The sequence below is a fragment of the Agelaius phoeniceus genome, chromosome 1 (genome assembly GCF_051311805.1).
Source record: "Agelaius phoeniceus isolate bAgePho1 chromosome 1, bAgePho1.hap1, whole genome shotgun sequence".
Taxonomy (NCBI): domain Eukaryota; kingdom Metazoa; phylum Chordata; class Aves; order Passeriformes; family Icteridae; genus Agelaius; species Agelaius phoeniceus.
This window is the reverse complement of record NC_135265.1, coordinates 18,432,582-18,448,375: the sequence shown is the minus strand read 5'-3', so window position 1 is coordinate 18,448,375 and position 15,794 is coordinate 18,432,582. Positions and strand designations below refer to the sequence as shown.

General features: G+C 41.5%; 1 protein-coding gene and 1 long non-coding RNA gene across 3 annotated transcripts in view; one reads left to right on the top strand and one right to left on the bottom strand.

Annotated features, from left to right (window-relative positions):
- Nucleotides 1-3,598, top strand: part of ARMC3 (armadillo repeat containing 3) — a 62,069-nt gene extending 58,471 nt beyond the window's left edge. The window contains exons 18-19 of the mRNA XM_077174012.1: nt 1,551-1,713; nt 3,132-3,598. Of these exons, the coding sequence (XP_077030127.1) occupies nt 1,551-1,713; nt 3,132-3,332 (364 nt within the window). The 3' untranslated portion in view covers nt 3,333-3,598. The remainder of the gene's footprint in view (nt 1-1,550; nt 1,714-3,131) is intronic.
- LOC143693378 (uncharacterized) lies at nt 1,443-15,789 on the bottom strand. Of its 2 annotated transcripts, XR_013180991.1 has the most exons (3): nt 15,686-15,751; nt 5,856-8,965; nt 1,443-2,291 (listed from the first exon to the last, which is right to left on the bottom strand). It is a non-coding gene; the product is annotated as an uncharacterized LOC143693378 (long non-coding RNA). The 2 variants fall into 2 exon arrangements; XR_013180990.1 differs by lacking the exon at nt 5,856-8,965 and having other exon boundaries at nt 15,686-15,789.
- Nucleotides 15,790-15,794: the final 5 nt, after the last annotated feature.

Genomic DNA, 15,794 nt, shown 5'->3' with positions numbered 1-15,794 from the left:
GAATTTGACAGGACAGAAATTCATCCTTAACTATCCATCTGTGTATAAATCATGCTGCCTTCCTCAAGGTGGAATCCATAAAATTCTCTTATAAATCTGCTCTTCTAATACACCAGTGAAATACTTGCAGACACACAACCCAGTGAAACAATCATGGGAAATTTAACTAGAATGTTTTCTGTGGGGATTTTTTGGTCTGTGTTCCATTTCAGGCACCTGCCTGAATAGCATGTGTTGAATAGGGAGTGGGGGAGAAGGCAGCTGCAGCATCCCTCAGCAGCCTGGCAGCCCGGCTGAAGTTCCTCCTGTGCTCATTGGGGATGAGGTCAGGCTAGATGAGGGACATGAGAAATGCTGGATGTGTCCTTTGGAACAAACACAGCACACCTTTGTGTGGTGGTGAGCACGCTGGCTGGGCAGCATTGCTCTCTTTAATGAGGGCTGCCTGTGGGCACACACAGCACAAGGGGCTGCTGTGCTGCCCCACACTTTGTCAGCTTCACCCAGTAATTCCCAGCTTCAAGATACCCTGTCTGACACACTTGGTGATAGTTCCCTGTGCCCATGCTATTGCAACCAATGCTTCCTCAACTCTGAATTTTGAAAAGTGAGGCCTCAGAGGTTGCCTTGCTTGTGCTGGGCAGAGGAACGTGTTTACTGCTTCTGCAGAGGAGGGGATGCAGGTTTTAGCTCCCTGTTGGAAGCAATGGCTTGTGATTTTCATGTCAGGTCTGCAACATCTCATCCAGAGTGAGAGACCTTAATAACCCTTGTGCCTGTGGCTGAGACACTGAGGGGAACAAAGGTCTTTACACACAGTGACCTGCACAGGGGAGATGAAGGTGTGTGTGTCTATGGGGAGACTTACAAACCAGGGCTTGGTCCTGTGTGTGCACACTCCCCCAAAAGATGTGGTTTTGGCAGAACTTGCACTGACAATGAGTTCTGATCTGTTTCTGTTTCTGAGCCATCTGTTTAAATGGATAAATACCGCTCACGTGCAAAATATTGGCTTCAATATAAGAAAGCACACGTAGAAGATAAGTACCTTCAATGAATACAGCTGCTTTTCTATGTTGGGGTCATTACCTGTGGCTTTATTTTTGTCATACATATTCTCATGCTTTTATTACTATTTCAAACAAATGATAGGTCCGGAGACTGTAATATGTAACTCACCTAATCTGTTACCTGTAAACATGACCATCAGCTTCTGTAATTACTTCTTCAGTAATTACACTGTTATTGATGACCTTTTCTGATGACTTTGTGCCTATACTACAGCTCTCCAGAATCTCTGCTTTTGCACCTTGGTTTAGGTGACAAAATATGAATGACCTGAGTTATGGTTATCTGTATTAATCAGTAAGCATATTTAAAATACCAATTAATGAATTTTAAAAATAAATTAATTAAGCAAAAGTAGAAAAAGTATTACAGTCTTAAAGGTCATTCACTTCTTGCTTGTATACATTTTATTGTGCTACATTTTTGCAATAAATACAAGAGGAATTATAGATGTAATTGATCCCAGTATACATTTGAAACAGGTTTGTTGCAGACAGGATGGGTGGCCCTGTTGAAAAAGAGGAGCTACATAATTTCTGCTGGGAACTTGACATGAGTGAAATAGAATTTGACCTGAAAAGCAACATTGTGCCTATCGGGAGAATCAAAAGAGGGACATTCTATCATAGAGCTTTACTTTTCAAGGTACATTATCATTTATTTTGCAACAGCACATATTGTTGTTAAATGGATAATCTAAACTAAAGTATATTTGCATCAGTTTGATACATTATTTATATTCATGTAAAATCTTTTGTATACAGTTTCATAATTTTTCGACAGCAAAGTTGATTTCCCAGTGAATGAAAGCCAGCATCGCTTCTTTCTCTAAACATTCTTGTTGTCATTAAATTGTCTTAAGTGATATCAGCAGAATACTTGATAAATGGCAAAAAGCCAAAGTATTTGATTTGGAGTCAAAACATTTTACATTTTCTGTAAACTGCAAAATACTGAATTATGCAGCTTCCTTGTTTTTCCATGCTGCAAATCTAAACTTGTTGAGACAATTTTTTATTTGGTATCTATCCAGTATTCTGTGATAGTATATAACAGCTTCTATGTTCTAATTCCTTAGAAGAAACTGGGAAGTTTCATTTCTTCTTTCTTTGTATGAAGATGTACTGGTGCAGGTTATCTGTCCCATCCTTTTTCCTTGGCTGGATTTTTCTCTTTCTTGAGTGGAAAGAAACAGAGAATCAAACACATCAAGAAGGAAGAACCTAGGAAAGAGTACACAGGAGAAAGTGTACAACCCTAAATTTATGGTATCTATAGGGAGATAAAGTTTCCAACTTATTTTATGACATTCTGAGGCTGTGAATTAATTATACTCCACTGTCCTAAGAAACTTTTGTAGGGACAGGTCATCTCTCTTAAAGCCACAGCACTCTAAGCAATGGGTATCTGTCCATTTTTAACAAGTTAAAAATCTTCCAGGATTTCATTCCTTCACAGCAGATGTGTGTTGAAAAAGCAGTTTGGTAGCTGGAAAGCATTATAGGTCTGTCTGTGATAGTGCAACCCAGAGGAAGGGCAGGTGTTTCATCTAGCAGACACTTGCCTCGCATTTCATTGCTTCCCACATTTCCAGGGCTGAAAAGCAAGGAGTGTGCTTCAGAGTGAAGCAACAGTCATAAACTTACACTGATAAAAATGTTACCTTTTTACACTTAATATTTCATACTAGCTATATGTGTGCAGTGTGCCTACACCTCATTGCTTAAATATACTTTAAATGTTATTCAGAAGTAAAGTCTTCCAAGTAGACAAAAACCATTGCTGGGTACTACCATATCAGTGTTTGAAAAGAGTTAAAATTAATGTTTTTCATGCTGTGCCTTGGAAATGTGAGAAATAACATTTAAAAACCTACACTTTCTACACAAAACCAACAATAAAGGTTTGAAGTTTGGAACACTTGGGAAATTTATAAAGCATGTTTCAAGAAAGCTCTAGGCCATTCAGGTGTTGGTCTTGTTTCTAAGCATCACTGGGCCTTGCTGTATATCACAGAAGCTACATGAATTAACTGCATTAACTACTTTTTCTTTCTTTTTTAGGTGATAGCAGACAGAATTGGCATTGGCTGTAGTTTAGTTCGTGGCAAGTATAACAGATGTTGGAATGAAGTTAAATTGGTTGAATACTCTCCCAAAGGGCTTCTGCTTCCTCCTCAAGAGTATGTTGTAGATGTAATGTTTGAACCAGGCTGTTTGCTAAAACAAGGAAGTGCAAAGGCTGATCAATACAAACGTATTTAATAATCTTGATGAACATCACCAAAATAAATATTTTAAATATGTTTGCAGTGCTGTATCCAACTATCAAAAAGAAGCATATCTGGCATGTTGTCTGAAATGTTTAATTAAATGTGGTTTTGATATCTAGCTTCAGTGCTTAGAAATTTTGTTAATTTTTTTTGTAGTATTTGAAGACTAAGTTGCAAAACTACAGATTAAAATTTGGTAATCAATAATATTTGGTGTATGCTAACATTACAATGCCTATTAAATGGGTTAAATTCCAATACAGCATATTCTTTTTTTTTTAATTTTCCTTCAAATCCCATGCACACTTATAGGAATTTCATGTCCATAAAGCAAAAAAATGTGCCATCTGATGAAATTACAAGACACCTAAAAACAACTGGACAATTTTTGTGTGAAATAATCCAAGAATTGAGAACTAGAACTACAGTAACAGTATACTTTCAGCCTCCATAGAAAAAAATCCCATTTATATTTCTTAGAACTTGGCAGAGTTAATATTTACAGATAAAAAGGATACTCTGGATGAAAGTATATACTGTTTGTCCTGGCACAGGAAAGACAGATGATTGATAAGTTAGTGCTTGTGATCTGTTTAAGTTCTTTATTTTTGACTTGAAGATAAAATGGACTCCGAGAAGGCAGCAGTTTAAGACAGGGAATTTGTATTTCTTGCAGCCTTGGGTAAAGTGGTGCTGCTGAAGAGTGGTGGTGCTTTTAAGAGAGGTAAAACACTGGCTAGAACACTCTGGGAAACACTTCCTAGTGAAACTGTCAGGGATGTACTGGAGTATTTCAGAGAGCACCACTATCAATTGAGTTTACTGTGGAAAGCTGAGAGAATGTACTGTACAGCAGTTAGGCCAGTGCAGGCCTAACAGAACTGAGTTTCAGAAGACCAGAACACCTACAACAAGGAATTTACTTCCTGCCTACCAAAAATGTGATTAAAAAAATTGGGGTCTGTATTCTTTTAGCTTTTTAATGTTTGTATAAGCAGTCACATGCCTTGACTGCTTTGGTTGAGGAGGAGGAAGTTTGTATCTGTTGTATTCATTACTGCTCATGAGCATGATCCCACCACTCCCTCTCCTTCCTCCTCTGACATGCAGCCTGATTTCCTGGTAGCCCTTAGGGGAACATTTTGTCTAAATTTATGTTGTAAATTTGCTTATATGACCTCATGTTCATTTTTTTTACCTTATGTTCAGCAGTCCTCTAGACATCAGAATGAAAAAGAAATCTGGAAACAAAATGCAGGATGTGCTGGCAGAACTGAGAGAAAGGTGAGGATGTGTTTCTTATCATTGCTATGTAGCAGGTAGGAGACTGATGGAAGGTCATATGCTCTCACTGACAGGTATGATTGGGTATAGAAACCCACAACTTTGAAAGTCCAGTAAATTGAAGTAAAATAAGAATTAATTTCCTGCTAGCTATCATTTTGTATAGTTTTCTTACATTGGAATTTCATTATTTTGTATTGGAACCATAATGTTAAAGTATGACTTACTGTGTTTGAGGAGGTCTTGAAAAGAAAGCAATTTTCTAATAAAAATCAATATTTAAAAAAACAGACAAAATGCAGTTTTTCAAAATAAAAATTGGGAAATTTTTAGACCTATAAGCTCACTTTACATAAAATAATTATCTAAATAAATAAAACCAAATACTATACCCTGCATTGCATAATGCAGAATTTGATGATCCAGAAATGTAGGATCCAAAGATGTTTTATGTCTTTCACAGTTTTGAACTTTGTACTGAGTTCTGTCACTTCAAAATTGTAATGCACCTGGCTGTCAGAATTAAGATCTAGATAGAATATAAACACGTCAATCTATAATGGTTACTTTGAAAACTGTACTTTATTTGTCAAGTACGTCAAGAAATGCCACACTTTTTTATTTGATGCTAATCAGGGACCTGTAATTGTGTCCATGGCCTGGTGAAGAATCCCCCACCTTTGATAAGAGCAGCTCAGCTCACACTCATTCCAGAACTGAATCAGAAAACAAAATGTTTAAACATTTCTACGGGGCTCAGCTGGGTGAGTATTCCCAGGACATACCCAGCACACACCATTTGGCTTGGGCTGTGCCTGAGGGAATTGATTGCCTACCTTCATTTAAGGAGCAGATGGGGAAGGGCTCCTATTTCCTTTTACATAATAGTTCACTGGGCAGATCAGTCACACAGAAAGGAGTCAGGCTTGATGCCTTCCTAAGCACAAACAAAACAGTCTGCAGCTACCTCATTGCAGGATCTGTTCTGGCTACTAAGCACTCTGCATCCCTTTTTAAAGATCTGCTGTCATGCAGAAAAGAGTGCAGGATTAATAGACTACAGAAACAGAGAAGTTGAGCAACCTCTTCAACTTAATATTTGGGAGTAGCAATTAGGCTTTTCCTTTGGGAAAAAAATAGTCTGGGTCTCTAATACCCACTTCCAGAAATGTTATATTTTTCTGCCTAGACATGTAAATATCTACTGTAAAATGTAGAAACTGTATCCTACCTAGAACAAGATCCTGTTAATTAGGTGCTCTCCTGCAAAGTGAAGAGCTGTCTTAAGTAATGAGACAAGGTTCATTCCTCCAGAGCTGTAACCACCAGGCAATGACACAGAAATGGCCTCATGGCCAGCAGCTGTGCAGAATGAAAACCAAATGAGATATGCTCAGCTTCTTGAAAGAGAGGGCATGTAGATGGTTATCCCAGGACAGTGATGGGGACTGAAGATCCTGATCTGAATGAGGCACCCCCAAGTCATCCTCACTATTGTGTCTGTGCTTCTGAGAGAAGCTGGCATGAAGACTCTTTCCTCCTGTTCATGGAAACTGCCCAGCTTAGTATTGGCTGTGCAGAAATGATGAAGTGCCCTGCTCAGCTTCCTGCATGGTCTCTTCCAAGGCATCTGCAAGTGACACACCACACATGCACACACATACACACCCCACTGCCCCCACTACTCATTAAAAAGAATTTTAGTTTGGATTTGGCATTGAAAAGCACAATGCTTAATATATAGCACATCTGCATATCAAGAAATATGAATTTGGACTGTGTTAATAAAAGGTCAGGTATGATTCCTACCTGTCTGATGAATGTGAGTCAGTAAAACAGCAGACCATAGTGATGGTGGTATCAATGGGATTGCAACTTCCTGTAGAGGTTTTGGTATGAGAGAGTCTAATGCTTTGGCCCTGCAAACCTCTGCTTTTGCTTGTTCTGTGTGTCTGGGATCATTGTGGCTAAGGGAGTCATTCCAGTCTCTGCAGATGAGTTTTTGGCTGAGGCCTGTTTCTGAGGGGTGCTTCTGGTAATCACCTCACTGCAGAAGTGGACTCTGCTTCCCCCAGTAGATGCCAAGGCAGTACAGATTGCTGGCAGCAGCAGTACCAGCTCTTCCATGCTTCTCTGCTATTGCCCTTGATCCTGAGCAGTAGGAACACTGAGGGTAACTTACACTTGTTTTATCTTTATGCTGGCAGGGAACAATTGCAGTGTAATTTATAGCTTTGGGACATTTCAAATGGTTTCTGATTACCCATTACTAAACTAGAACATTGGCTTGACATCCCTCCCTCAAACTGTGCACTCCCATGCTTGTAGAAATTGAAATTAACTCTTCCTCCAGGAAATCTCTGTTGCTGATTAACTCTGGGTCCTGAGAAGAATCCAGAGCTCTCAGAACAAAATGCATATTTATTTTCAGATGCAAGAAGAACTTTTTTCTGTTACTTTTCTCACTAAACTTGTCTTCAGGGAAAAACAAGTCTTTTATTAAGAAACGTGGGCTTTGAATGGTGACATACTATTTCATTTACAGCTTCTTTGCATGGATCTGCACCTCTTCTACTACATGATTCATTTCTCTGTAAATCCAGCTCATTATCAACACACAGTGTCAGAATGGAAACTGCAGAGACAGTAGACCTTTACTGGCCAGTATGTCAACTTAGTTAACACAGAAAAGTGCACTAAAACATTTATTATATTCATAGCTGCCTTGCTGGTTTATACAAGGGTCTTCCTCCCAACAACTCTTTGGCACTACCTATTTTCCTTCAGAAGACTGAAAAAAAAAATCCCTATATAATTAAAAGCCCAAACACATCACAACAAAGTAGAAGAAGAAAGCATAAGAAGAAAGCATGGACAGACAGACTCAAGCCAGGAGTCTGTCCTTGAAAGTAACCTATCTCCAACAATAGTCAGTATGGAGAAGGTAAAAAGCATGGTTCAAATACATTTCTGCATTTCCAGAGTACTCTGCTGGGTTCAGCACTTCACAGCTGAGGAGATTTCTGTGTGTGTAGGGATTTAATAACACATTTACACAGAGATGAAAACACATAGCACAGATACACCTCTACAACTAGCCACTGGCACATCCAATACACAAACCCTCTAACTCTACAGCTGTGCCATGGGACAGTTCTCCAGAACTGCTACTACAGCAGACCTTTGCAGATAAATTAACAGCTCTTTAGCCCTCTTAATAAGCTTATTATTTTTCTATTATACAAACACTATCTCTGACACTGAAAGATATCAGAAATAGTGAAATAACTTTATCTGGCCTTTCTTGTCCACTGTCACCCAGGCAGAATTTAGAATTCACGTACAGGTACAGTATGCACAGGAATGAGCAAAACACAGCTGGAGAGACATACAGGAGAGAGACATAACCCTAACCCTAACCCATATATACACACATATGTGTCTCTGACCTATAAAAATGTTATTTGTAGGACATGGAAGAAATTGGAGTATTGGAGATACAATGAGCTAGTAAAAACTTTCCTTTCATGAAGAATGAGCTTATTTGCATGGTAATGAACCAGCTGGTTCTTCCAGGTCATTGATGTTTCACTGATATGCTAAGACACCATCTATGGAAACCTTGTACAAAGCATAATTGAAGAAGTTCTTACTTGAAGTTGGAAAGATGTTGGGGGAAATGCAGCAAGATGAGAAGAACAATTGTATCAGAGTAGGCAGCAGATCCTGTTACTCATGCAGCCCTTTGCCCAGGCTACACCCACCTACTCCAATGCTGTTCACAACCAGCTCCCCTCATGCTGGTCCTACCTGGCAAGTGAGCACAGCAGACCCTGTCTTCCAGCAGACCAAATGCTTGGACTCCACAGGATCTCTTTGCTTATTTTAGAATAAGAGACAAAAAAAAGCTCTTCAGCAAGTGCTGTTCACTGCTGGTTTTCCCTCCCTCATCCATGATGCATAAAAATAACAAAATTCTCCCTAGGCTCCATGGTGGGTAACATCTCCTTTTTGTGGTGCCAGTGTTGTGCAAGTTTGCTGTAAAAACATGGTGCAAGTTCTTGTGAAGCAGAAACTGCTTCAAAGTCACTTCATTCTTTTGTTGCAAGAAAGGTTGAGCTAACCACCCAACCAGAGACCTCAGTGCCTGCTGCTCCCACAGCTTGCAGTCTTGCTGTTCTCCATTTCTTTGTTGCTTTCTCTTACTATTTCCAGGAGACATCCCTAGATTGTCTTACTGTGTCTGATACTCATCTCTTGTGTTTTCTCATCTACATCCTGTTGTGGTTTAACATCAGCCATCAGCCCCACACAGCCTCTCATGCACTCCACCTCCTGTAACTGGGGGGAGAGAATCAGAAAATTCAGTTTAATAGGTAAAACAAAAACTGCACATGCAAGCAAAACAACCCTAGGAATTCATCACCACTTCCCATGGCCAGGCAGGTATTCAGCCATCCCCAAGAGAACAGGGCTCCATCACGTGTTAGCAGTGACTCAGCAAGACAAACAGAATCACAGAACCAATTGGGTTGGAACAGACCTTTGAGATCTCTGAGAACAACCTTTGACCAGACACCACCAAGCCAGTTAGACCATGGTTCTAAGTACCATGTCCAGTCTTTTCTAAACACGTACAGGGAGTGGACCTCCACCAACACCACAAAGGATATCACCCTGAATGTCCTCCCCCTTCCTTCTTCTCCCACCTGTTTTATGCATGGAGCATGATGCTATGTGCTATGGAATATGCCTCTGGTCACTTGGGGTCAGCGTCCTGGCTCTGTCCCCTCACAGGTTCTTGTGCAACCCCAGCCCACTCACAGATGGAGTAAGGAGCAGAAAAGGCCTTAGTGCTGTGTAAGGGCTGCTCAGCAGTAACAAACACATCCCCATGTTATCAACAATGTCTCCAGGACAAAACCAAAACAAAGCCCCATACCAGCTACTGTGAAATAAATTAACTCTATCCCATTCAAAATCAGCACACCTTTTTCTACAGATCAGCTGTTCTTCCTAGTTATAAGAAGGATTTGAACAAAAACCCCCACACCATAGCATGTTTTTAATTCCTTTTGAGTAGGAGCTTCTCTGAACAAGGTGCTTTTAGTGACACAGTCTGAAAGAAGATTCCTTAAAGGCCAGGTGTCAAAAAGATTTTAAAGAGTCAAAAGGCTTTTCAAAATGTCAAGTCATTAGTTTTAATTGGCATTAGGGAACATATTATGAAAGACTGGAGGTCTGCTCGGTGTCCCAAGATATAAGAGATGTTGGTAATGATACCTAATTTCCAAAGTTGGAGAATTCTCTGACAAATGGGCACTCTTAAGACACAGTTTATCCATGGTAGATCATACAGAAGAATCACATGCTGTGAGTGCCAGTTTCTTTTCATTACACTGTTTTTTCTGCAGACTTCTAATGTAAGTGGGTTTAATCCGAGATTCACCTGCTATTAATGGGAAACCATTAATGCATTACCAAAGAGAGACCTAGTGACTAAAGGCTGGCTCCTAGGTATAAGTATGTGCAAAAAAAGCCAGGGACTATAAGCCCAAATATTGGGCTATTCAGGTACTAAATTTCTTCAGGAACTCCCAATGACAAGACAGCATCAGGAACTGACAGGGACTTGGACTTTGCAGCACTGGGCCAAATTTAATGTTGGTCCTAAGTAAGCTCCCTGCAGGTTCCACAAGGCAAGAGCTGTGTGGCATGTGGTACAGGTCCAAAAAACAAATAATGTGAAATGCAGGGTGAGCTCAGGAAGCAGGGTTCCATGTGCCAAGGATCACACTGGTCCAATGCTCAGGGTGCCTTCTTCTGAGCAAAACCTCTGGTTGGAATTCTGCAGTTATTTACACAGGGATTACTCTGTAGCATTTTTTACCATGGGATAGAGAAGGGAAGGGAGTCACAGAATCCTAGAATGGTTTGAGTTGGGAGGGCTCCTAAAGATCATCTCATTCCAACCCCCATAGTAGGCAGAGACACCTTCCACTGGACCAAGCTGTCCCAAGCACCATCCAGCCTGACCTTGAACACTTCTAGGCATGGGACATCCACAGCTTCTCAGGGGAACGTGTTCCAGTGCCTCATCCAGGGGCTGCCACAGATTCAGTGCAGTGTTGCCTCTTGCTGTGGATTTGCTGACCACAGAAATTCAGTAGTAGAGAGTAGCACAGGTTTCAGTCAGGTCAGTGCTCAGTTTCGATGCTGAAACACTGCTGGACATTAGGTATGGTGGGGAGGTATCTTTGTTTGGCACTCAGAAATTAAAGCAGTTCACTATAAATGGGTTAGCAATACCTGGTTTATCAGAATTTTTTCTTGCTAGATGAATGGCAGTATGGTGTAGAAACAAGAGGTCCATGTGAAACCTAGAGCCTGCTCTGATCCTTTCTACCCTCTTCCTACATAGCAGATATGGACAAAAACTTTTACCACTGACTCAGTACACTGTGCCTTTTCAAAAGCTCCTCACCTAAGGTTCCCACATAAGAAGGTTGTCCCCATAGATCTGGACAGATTTTATATCACATGAAGCTGGAGAAGTTTTTGCTCAGTTCAGAGTTGCTCAGATAGGTCCTGGAAAAGAAACCCCAACTCCTGTTCCAGTGGGAGCAGGGTGTGCTGGGCCAGATTGCCACCAGGCACTTCATTTTCGTGAAGTGGAAAACCAGCTCATGCCTTGAGAACAGAATGCTAGTTTTTCCAACAAAAATAAATCTTTGGGGGCTCACCTAAGAGAGAAGGAAAGGAAGATTCATTGCTTCACTTACATGAATCCCAAATTTAAAAATATATCTAAGATGAATGAGTGCGAATAAAACTTGTTCTAGTGAGCCTCATTCCTCAGTAATTCCCATTTGCTGGGAAAAAGGCAAACTCTTATCAGGGAAGTCACTCTAGGAAGAGAAGCATTTTCCTAATCAGAGTGTGAAGCATGCCCTACTCTTAAATCATTTATATTTTACTTTTTTATGATGCAATCATGAATTAGCTTTTTCTGTGTTTGTAATGAGAGAAGAGAACAGATGGTCAGGGCTTAGTTCAGGGTGATAAATCCATTAAGATAACCTACAGAAAGTTGCTGCTGTGACAGTTGCTGCCAAATAAGTGTTCATTCAATTTTTCGTTCAGGCCTTGGGTACTGTGTGGAAGAACCATCTCAGTTCTTCACTACCATGGGATAAAAGGGATAAGAAATCACACACAAATTTGTGGAATGTATTATTACTGTCTACATTGCACAAGGAACTGGATGGTATGGTATAGGGGATGCACAGGGTAATGTAGAGAAATATCCTGGACTTGTTGCTTCCCAATAGCTGCCCCTGAAGTTACACATTCTCCATACCAGACTGCATGTCTACTTTTAGCTGAACCAATGGCTCAATTGCAGAGTTCAGTTTTTCCATCAAGGAGTGATTGCAAATTCCCATTTAACTTTGAATTCATGCCTTCACTTGTTATGCAGGAAATTTCTCAAAGCATTTAGAATCCTAGGATAATTTATGCTGGACAGGCCCTATGGAGGGCACTTGGTCTAATCCAACTCAAAGCATTTGTCACAGTGGACCAAACCCCTGGGTCTCTTCCAACTGGAACTATTCTGTTCTATTCTGTCCTGTTCAAATTCCACCCTTAGACTCCAAGAGAAGGCTCCCACTTAAGCTAGGCCACAAATATGACCTATTACGTTCCAAAAACAAAGGTTAGAATAATCAGGTGTCCTCTAGCTTATGATTAGGAAAAAGAGATAATAAACCATAAAGCAAACAAAGTGAGAAGTTGTGTGTTCATTATGTCTGATGATATCTTTGATCTAAATCACATCAGGCTGCTCCATAAATGAATCTAAGCAGAATCCATAGCTCAGCTTCAGGGAGGTTCAGATCTGCATACAGTCTCTGTGTGTCTCTGGAAACCAGCAGTACACTTTTCCAAGGTACTTTGACACTTCTGCTTCTAATAAATTTTGCCAAAATCCCTTTCCATCACTGGAATCCAGCACCAGAGCACTACCACATATCTTTCGATAGTGCTTCCATGTGGAAACAGTATCTCCATATACCAGGACCTCATAGTTTCACCACACCTGAGCAGCTAGAAGCTGGCTGTGGAGCTGTATCCAGTCTATGGAAGAGAGAGAAGACTCTGCTGAGGAAGGATGTGGAGTTCCTGCAGCATCTCCTACAAAGCATTGAGAGTTTCCATGGAGGAAACAGAGCCCCCCACAGATACAACCCACCCCTGAGGGGCTCATGCCAGCACCCTACATACAAGACAAATTGTTCATGGTGAGTTCCCACATGTTTCAGTGGAACCACCCCATAGGAGGGGACACACATAGGTCTGACAAAGTGAGCAGAGGAAAACCAATTGCATGCAAATACATATAAAGTAAACCCCCACAATTTCTTTCAAGTGTTTTCTTCCATACATGGTAATGTCAGGGGGATTTTTTAACAAAAGCTGTGTAAGCAGAGGTTTGAATTTGAACAGTTTTTTTTTTTTCACTTCTTCACCTCATTGCTGCCTGGCTGAGTGCTCAGTATCTGCCAGCACAGGCATTACATGATGCTCTGCTTGTCCCCACAGCCATCAGTCCAGGCAGAGCCTGAGCTGGGAAATGGCTGGAGCCTGAATAAATATTAGCAGGATAGTCTGGGCTATGACTGCTTCCCTCTTCCCTTCTGCTCTCACCTGCACATGTGCTGCTGCTGCTGCCTCGGCACAGAGCCACACTACAGGAGGAGCCGAGGAGCTTCTCCCCATCCACAGATGTCTAATGGGACACTGTGCTTTGGATGAGTGACCCTCCCCTGGATGCAGCTTGTGTACATGCTGGAGACAGGTGACATTTTAACAATAAATCTGCTGAATTACAACTCAGGGAGAATTTACTTAGAAATTTACATAATGTAGCTAGGGGAGATTTTTAAATGCTTCCGCTTGTGCATAAGGAAGAAAAAAAAATAGGAGGAAAATGAGTAACAGTTTAATTGGCTTTCAGAACAGTCTATGGGGAGAAAGGCAGGCCGGATGTCTGCCTAGCTACACGGCTTGGTGTGTGCTGTAACCATGGGAGGCAACATTACAGGCATGACAGGACAATGATTTGGTTTTTCAGCACTGAAGATCTGAAAAATGAATTACCTCCAGCTGGGGGGTTGTTTTCCACTTGAGGAAGACCTGTCATGCTGGTTTGGATGACTGCAGGTCAGGCTTCTGTTGGAGGGAAAAATGGAGGATTTTCTCCTGGTCTGCCATGCACCACCTCAAAAATGGATCACAGCTGTTGGGATGAATGGGATCTGCCTCTTCCACCACCCCCCTCATTTTAATCAAGGAGTGGCTTGTAGTGAACAGGGTAACTGAGAGGATGATGAGGCTTGGGCTGATGAGCCTGATGCCTTGTGCTTCTTCTGCTCCCACTGCCCCCCAGACCCCTACTTCCCTCCTCCAGAATCTGGGGAAAATGGTACAGCAGCAGAACTGTGTTGGTTCAGTTCCCACTGCCTCAAAACTGCTGCATTTTGGGACGGTACCAGTAACAGAGACCTGCAAGAAAGATACTGACAGTTGATTTTTTATTTAATTTTGTCTTTAAAAAAAGCACCAGTTAAATCGATGTCAATTACATTAAAACATGCAAGTTGCAGAACTAACCACTTTCTCTCAGCCTCCTTCATTTCTCAGATAATTCAGGGAGAACTCTATTGATTACCTGTCCTCCTCAGGAGCAAACACCATCTGAGTGAGATTAACACCAGGAATGTGAGGGAAATGCCTCTTTTCTACAGCTGAACTAGAGACAGAGGCCAGGAGTGACACCATCACCTGCTACCACTTTCTAGCCCTAAGCCACTTGCCAGAACTGGGGACATGTCGGGCTGGGTCTCTCCTCACCAAAGGCTCCCTAACCTGTTTCACCTCCCTCCAAAACCATGGCTAAATGGCTGATATGCCATAGGGGTAAGTTAGAAAGTGTATGGAAAGATCACAGGCCCATCACTTGCCAAAATGGCTGAACATGGAAAAATGCTGTCCCTCTGCCTATAGCATGGATGCCAGCACCAAAGTGGGGTGGCAAAGCCCTCTTGTCCCTGCCAGCAGCACTGCTCTCCTAACACCCTGAATCACAGTCCTGAGGACTCACAGGCATCCCACTCCAGGGTTTTTATCCAGGTACTCTGCCTTCACTCCACCGTGTCTTATTGCACAGAACAAAGCCATAAATCAGCCGTGTGCCCTGCTCCCCTCTGCAGCACGGGGGAGCCTCGCTGACATTCATGCTTTGCTGCAGTGCTCTGTGGATCCGAGCAGAGGCAGTGATTGCAGCCGTGGTACTGATCAGATGCTGTCTTGGATGCCCTCAGCTGCCTTGGAACTCACTGTCTTAGGCATAAGGATGCTTCAATACAAACGTGTATATTCAGGACTGATCACACAAGACTATTTTTTACCTTTGATTTTAGAATTAGGCTAGAGGAATTAGACTAAAAGAAAGTAAATTTATTATTAACTTTGTTTATTATTAGCATCATTATTAGCTTTGTTGTCCAATGTAATCAAAACACTTCCTTCCCCATCCTTCTGAAATGATGAACTAATTCCAAATCAGAAATGAAATTATTGGAACAGAAGCAGACAGTAGCATTAAGGCTAAACCTAGAAAACTAAGTTGTGTTTAGATCTACCTTTTAAGGACGGGCTGCCAAACTAACACACGTGTCCTATTACAGGTATATTTATAGGCCAAGCTAAGGCAGCTGTGACTGCAAATCACCACAGGAAATCCTCAGATGACACAAAGCAGGAAAGGCTCAGCACAGCTCCTTCGCCATTCCTTGAGCAACAGCGCTGAGAGCAGTGCCTGTAACACGCATCCAGGACAGCAGGAGTGCTTTTGCATGCAAGTACCAGCCCTGTTCTCCTTAAAAACAACCTAGAATAGCTGCAAGCAAATGTCTCAACAGGATTTTGTTACGTTTACAGCCGCAGCGAGTGTTCATTTTTAAGCTGCTCTCGGTAAGAAGTGATTGAAACCTTTACCTGCAAATGCTGCATCGGCATTTAAGCGGGTGCTTTACTCATTGCTTTTATGAGGTCTGATTCTTTAGGTGGAACGCAGGGATTACACACGGAATCTTTCCCGGTGCCG